This window comes from Camelina sativa, chromosome 15 (assembly GCF_000633955.1).
Source record: "Camelina sativa cultivar DH55 chromosome 15, Cs, whole genome shotgun sequence".
NCBI classification, from domain to species: domain Eukaryota; kingdom Viridiplantae; phylum Streptophyta; class Magnoliopsida; order Brassicales; family Brassicaceae; genus Camelina; species Camelina sativa.
In genome coordinates this window covers 13,439,812-13,446,648 of record NC_025699.1, presented here as the reverse complement: position 1 = coordinate 13,446,648, position 6,837 = coordinate 13,439,812, and the positions used below count along the sequence as shown (strand labels likewise).

The following is a 6,837-nucleotide window of genomic DNA, read 5'->3' as shown; positions in this document are numbered from 1 at the left end:
AGAAACAAAAATATGGCAAATATCAAAATAAAAGCCCAGAAGCCCATATAGAGGAAAAAGAAGGAAAGTACATATTGCTTTCATTAAAAAAAAACAGATTCCTTCTTTTTCATTAAAAAAAAACAGATTCCAAGTTTGGCTCTAGTAGGAGAGGGGGTGATGTATATACATATGAAAGAACTCAAATTCTTTAGAACTAAACTTCAGAAAAGGCTCTTCTTTAAATCAAATCAATGATACCCAATTGGAGCTGGAGCTTCCTTTAGTTCACGACCTTGGTAGTGTATATCCTGCAAAGAAAATATTTCATAAGTCACAAAAGTTAAGAGTTCGTCTTCATATGATGGATGAATAGAGAAAAGAAAATACACTTACAGATGCAAAATGGTTGACATCACGGTGATGAGCCTCGTCAGCACGAACAACCATCACAACATCACGGAGCGTAGCATCAGCAGGGAGCCTCCAGTAATCAATGGCAATAGCAGGAGCAGGAACGTTCTCAATGTTACGTTTGTCAAGTTCCTTGAGGAACTCAGTGTAAGAATGGATCGCTTCCTCTTCAAGGTACCCAACCATACGGTGAGCAAACTTGGGAGAGATGAGGTAACCAAGGAAATAGGCGTTAAAGAAAACTCCTTGCACAGTGATCACAAGAGCTCTCTCGTACCATTTGGGTTTCGCAACTTCCATGAAAGTCATGAGATGCATCCTCTCGTTCTCCGCTTCCTCGAGTAAAGCTTTGATCCATCCTCCACTTTGCTCAAAACGACGGAGAGATTTGCAGTGTAGTAACATTCCTCCTACCATTCCAGGCACTGCTGCCACAGTTTCAAGCATCATAGCTCTACATCCATATCTCCTCTGTATTGTCAATACCACAAAATCAGAAAGTCCCCAAACATTTCCATTAATATATATAATAAGAACTGTTTAGTCATTTAATCTTATTTACTAAACTCAACGAATCGTCTTAATTGGCAAAAATCCAAATCACTAACAAATGTAAACTATATAATATACAAAAAAATTATTCCCAAAAACAAATAAAATAAAATATTGACTAGTTGCCAAAGAAAGAAAGAATGAATCATATGTTTCCGTTTCGGAAAATTTCAAGATTTGGGGAAGAAGACGAAGAGTGTACCTGGAAGAAGAGATCGGTAGGCCAACGAAGAGATTTAACAGTCCAATAAGCAATTCTATCAAGAAACGTCGTCGGAACATGATGCTTCTTCAGATCTATTGTCGTATCAGCTTTATACGTCTCCCATGGCTGCAACAATCCAAACAAATTTCAATAAAACATACTCACAAATTGAACTAAGAGCAACACTATTATATAACGAAGAAACGTACCCTGAAGCAGTTCCACTTCCATTCAGAACCATCTTCTTTAGTGATCTTATTAGGTTCAACACCCCAATAACTCATGATACCTTTCTCTCCCTTGTTGTTACCTCCGGCGCCGGCGTTTCCACCGTCAGATTCGTTCTCTGTTTTCTTCTGATTCGCCTCCTCTTCCTTCGTAGGCGTTTTCTCTCCCAGAGTAATCGTGCTGGCGAATCTCATACCTCCATTAACCGTCGGAGCTCTACTCCAGATCCAAGAAGAAGCAATCTCAGGCTTCAAAAGACGGCTTGCTGATAACGCCGCCTCGTGAGACGAAACAGCACGGATCGTAGTAGTGGTCGAGAAGAACAAACGTGGTCCAGCCGCCGCTAAAAGCGATTTCGCCGCCTTGGCTCCACTGCGACTCATCATCATTGTACAGATCGGAGAAATCAAATCCAAGAATTTAGGAAAATTGTAAAGAGAAATCTTTTTTGTTTTTTTTTTTTTGTTTTGGGGTTTACTTTTGTCGTCTTATGCTCTTCTCACGCAGGTCTCGAGCAAGTTATATATACTAGAGAAACGAACGGTCGGCTGATCAATATTATTGATGTTTATGTAAGGAGATTATGACACGTGGAAGTAGGCTATAACAGTTTTTTTGTGTGGTGTATATTTACCCTTGTGGGCATGAGAGATATTTCGTTTATGACTTTGCTTTGACCGAGGGTATTTATGTAAATAGAATGACGGTGTAGATTTTTCTTGGAGACCAAGATGTTTTGCGTGGTGGGCAAGACCTTATTTTTTATTGGTCGAATTTAATGACTAATCGTGTGGGTTTATTTTAGGTGATGAGTTCAGAAACTCTAGACAAAAAAAAAAATTGCTAACAGAAAAATTTGACAACAAAAATTACACTTTTTCATTTTTTTTGTTCAAGAATGCCAATTTTCTAGTTATTTTCAGTTTGACATATATTCTGTTTCAACTTCCAAGCCAAAATTAGACAAAATTTTAATAATAATTTACTTTTAATTGTCAATTATGTTTGATTATATATATATATATATATATATTTAATTTTCATTTTTAGTTCTCTTAGATCATTAGATGTTCCTAGCACCTGTTGGTTTTATTTCATCCCCTATATAATAAAACGGAAGTACACAACATTGTTTTGTAAACTATATAATTTTAATAAGTTGGTTACAAATAGGTTATATATTAAATTTTATATTCTTTGTATGGTCTGGATTTATTGTTTCAAAAATCTTAAAAAGAATATTCTAAAAAATCATTTGATATCATCTAACTTACCATATTAATTTCCTTTATTAAATTATTCATCAAATAAAATTTTTTGATATCCAACTTAACATATTAATTTGTTAATTATCATTATACTTCACCTCTCATTTTTATATATGAGTCTATTTTGTGAAACAAATAAAGTATCATATTATTTATTATAATTAAAAAATAATTTTATTTTCCGATATACTATAAGTTGAATTTTAAAAACAAATATAAATGATTCAATCTATAAAATATTCAAGTTTAATTAATATTATTCTTTAAAAATAATATCTATTGAATTAAAATTTTTACTGAGTAACGGGTCAAAATTTGGAATATGTAAATTCAATTTCATACTTTTTGTTAAATTTTATAAATTTATATAATATAATAAACTTTAAATAATTTATTTTGAAATATTTTTAAAATATTGAAACTAGATATTAAAGTTAGAAACTATAAACACTCTAAATTTGTTTGTTATAACAATGTCAATAATATGTCACTATAATATGAAAGAATTAAAAAAAACAAGTATATTAAAACAAAAAGTATAACAATATATTAAATTACTCATAATATAATAACTCGCTTTTAAAAACCAAATTCACAAAATTATGTCTTATAATGACATTCATGTAATGAGGTAGAATATACATTGTTGAAATAATTTCACGTACATAAACTTATATAACATATTAAAATTTCATTTTAAAGTAGAAAATATACAAAATTTTGTATAAAATAATATTTAACCAGTGTTATAGCACGAATACTTATCTAGAATCATTAACAATATAAAACTTACAAAATAAGTATCTTTTCAAGTCATCATATTTAGCATATGATTTTATTGCATAATATTTTATCTACAAAAACTTTTAAAAACAATCACATGAATTATATTTTATATAAAAATTACAATAGAAATAAAATGAATTTCAACCCGTGCTCTAGCACGGATCTTAATCTAGTGTTTATTATTAAAAGGATAATTTTTGTAAATACTATTAAAATGAGTTTTTTCTTTCAAAAATACAATCATTAGTTTTTTTTTTTTTGAAAATACCATAATATATATTTTTTCAAAAATACCACAAAACTAAAATCAACTTTCAAGTTTCAACATTCAAAACTAAATTCTAAAACTCTAAACACTTAAACCTACCCCTAAAAACTATACACTAGATCTAAAATACTGTAGTCAATCCAAACCCAAAAAACAAAAATTATACACCCAAGAAAATCAATTTTTGTATTTGTGATATAAAAAAAATAAAACTAATAATAATATTTTTTGGGAAAAACCTTAAAATGTGATATTACAAAGAATTTCTCTATTTATAAACTCCAAGAACCATTAAGGCAATTTGAATGTCGTCACACAAGATTTTAAAGATCAGTCATGGTTTTAGCTAATACTAACAGTATCTCAAAAGATTTTGAACTTTGAAGACAAGTAAATTTCACATCTTCTCGTTATTATCGTCTTTGTTTTGGCAAAAACAAAAACAAAGAAAAAAATTGATTTTTTAAGTGTGGGTTTAGCGTTTGAGGAAGTGTTTTACTTTTAGATTTTTGCCCAAATTAGCACATTGTTTCAAGAAGATTGAACCTAATACCAAAGTATTCGGTTTGATTCGGCTTAAACTATAGAAATCAAAATAACCGTTTACCAAAGCAAACCAAACCGACTGATGTGGGTCAGAGTATCCAATATCCATTGTCATAATATAGTCTAGAAGAAATTGAATTGGCAATGATTCTTTACGTTATTAAAAAAAAAAAAAAAACTAATGCCACTATAAAAACCCATTTAGGAACAAAGAAAACAAAAAAGACAGTATAATAGAGCTTTAAAACAATAAAACATAGCTAGAGAAGCTCTTCAGATTCAGTGATATCCAATGGGAGCTGGAGCTTCTTTCAGTTCACGACCTTGGTAGTGAATATCCTGCATTTTATTATACAAACCATTAAAACAATTTACGATCTTCCAAATATATATACATGACACACAAACACACACAACTTACGGATGCATAGTGGTTAACGTCACGGTGATGGGCCTCATCAGCACGGACCACCATTACAACATCACGAAGCGTCGCGTCCGCTTCAAGCCTCCAGTAATCAATAGCGATAGCCGGTGCAGGGACGTTTTCAATGTTACCATTATCAAGTTCCTTGAGAAATTCAGTGTAAGAGTGGATTGCTTCTTCCTCAAGGTATCCAACCATACGATGAGCAAACTTGGGAGAGATTAGGTATCCAAGGAAATAAGCATTGAAGAAAACGCCTTGAACGGTGATCACAAGAGCTCGTTCGTACCAATTTGGTTTCGCAACTTCCATGAATGTCATTAAGTGCATCCTCTCGTTCTCTGCTTCTTCGAGTAGGGCTTTGATCCAACCACCACTTTGTTCAAACCGCCTAAGTGATTTGCAGTGGACTAGCCTCCCTCCAATCATCCCCGGAACCGCTGCTACCGTTTCTAGCATCATCGCTCGGCATCCGTACCGCCTCTGCCTTTAAAATTAGTCCAAAACATACAAAGCATTTGAAACGATGTATAAAATCATACAAGTCGTATGACTCTATACCTGGAAGAAGAGATCAGTAGGCCATCGAAGATATTTAACAGTCCAATAAGCTAATTTGTCTAGTAACGTCGATGGAACATGATGCTTCATCAAATCTATCGTAAGATCTGATTTATAAGTCTCCCATGGCTACCATTATTCCAACACAACAACAAAGTTCAAACCATACACACAATGACACAAATGCACTGTCACATATCAATCGAACAAGAGAGTAACATAACACATTGTAATATGTAACGTACGTACCCGAAAGAAACTCCATTTCCATTCAGTTCCATCTTCTTTGGTGATCTTCATCGGTTTCACACCCCAATAACTAACGATCAATTGCTCCCCTTTGTTACCTTGATCAGCCTTACCACCGCTAGATCCATTCTCCTCCGTCATTTTCTTCTTCTCAAATGTCATCTTGCTGAGATCTCTCACGCCACCCATCGCCGCCAGAGAAACTCTAGGCTTCAAAAGATGGGTGTGAGTCACAGCATTTGCCATTACATTGGCTCTATAGCGACTCATCATCATTTGTGCAGATGGAAGATGAAAGTGTTTTTTTCTTTTTTGCATTTTGTAACACGTCAACTGTTATCTATTTATATTAATTACGGAACTTTAGCATCATTGTATACAAAACGAAAAACTCGTCTACGATTTGACTAAAAGACTTGTAGCACACGAAACGAAGACAAAGGCCAGTCCGCAACCAACGTTATTCTGCAAAACAAATAAGAAACACGAAAAATTATAGTAACTTGTAGTAATATTCTTGTGAAATTAGATTATAAAAAAATATATATATGTTGAGAAAACCCTCTGTTCCAAAACAGAGACATGTTATGTTTGTGTGTAGTAGGGTCTGCACGACGTAGTTTTTATATGGCTTCGGAATGAAACCATATGAGTTCGCTGACAAGTAACAACAATGACTCAACTCAAGCTTGCTTAGTGCCTCATGGGCTTAGGTGTGGTCCAAAAACCTACTCATCAAAGATGCCATCCCGTCTCGGTTCCTACCAAAAAAAAATTCATTAAAATTATTCAGACAAAGGAAAAAGAAAAAAGAAAAGAGGTTTAGATTCTTATTTAGTTATTTGTATCGGCTAGATTTGAACCAAATTTGGAACATAATTGAAAATATTTGGAAACCAAAACGGTTTGTTTCTATACTCTATGTTTGTACCAGGAATTGTACAACACTAAGTAAATAAAGATTTTTGGGGAAAGAGTGAAGCTGGTTCTTTTATTAACGATAAAATCGTGAGGTCGTGAAACAACCCTTCCCGTTTTTTTTTTTTAATAAAAGAATAATAAATAATAATATAATTAAATAACTACAACTAGTGGTCCTATATCCACTAGCCACCTAACCACATTCACAATCCAACAGCGGAACCACATACCAATAAATAACCAATAAAACAATATCCAATAACCAAATAAGTAATATCCAGCATTAATCCCAAACAGCATAAATCAAACAACCAGCAATCCTAACAATGCTCTAAGACTCAATTCTAGCAACCTAACAATGCCAGATAACCATACAATCAAGTCCCTAGAACATCCTCCTCTTCATTGCCTTTGATTCCACGATCACACTTTG

The 6,837-nt window shown here is 33.1% G+C and overlaps 2 protein-coding genes across 2 annotated transcripts; both read right to left on the bottom strand.

Moving 5' to 3' along the window:
* On the bottom strand, positions 1–1,801 carry LOC104746687 (ubiquinol oxidase 1a, mitochondrial; the record flags this gene model as incomplete). Its single annotated transcript, XM_010468215.2, is given in 4 exon segments — positions 1–290; positions 376–864; positions 1,148–1,276; positions 1,360–1,801. Coding segments are annotated over 4 exon segments (1,086 nt in total). The 3' UTR covers positions 1–230.
* Positions 4,332–5,780, bottom strand: LOC104746686 (ubiquinol oxidase 1b, mitochondrial-like). The gene is made up of 4 exons (XM_010468214.1): positions 5,484–5,780; positions 5,235–5,363; positions 4,668–5,156; positions 4,332–4,585 (listed from the first exon to the last, which is right to left on the bottom strand). The coding sequence occupies exons 1-4, from the start codon at positions 5,757–5,759 to the stop codon at positions 4,526–4,528; spliced, it is 954 nt and encodes a 317-aa protein (XP_010466516.1). The 5' UTR covers positions 5,760–5,780; the 3' UTR covers positions 4,332–4,525.

Excerpts from the sequence above, each read along its gene's own strand:
- LOC104746686 (XM_010468214.1), bottom strand. The coding sequence starts at position 5,759 with ATGATGATGAGTCGCTATAGAGCCAATGTAATGGCAAATGCTGTGACT. Across the intron at positions 5,364-5,483 it reads GGAAATGGAGTTTCTTTCGG|CCATGGGAGACTTATAAATC; the intron begins GTACGTACGTTA and ends GAATAATGGTAG. Across the intron at positions 4,586-4,667 it reads ACGTTAACCACTATGCATCC|GATATTCACTACCAAGGTCG; the intron begins GTAAGTTGTGTG and ends AATAAAATGCAG.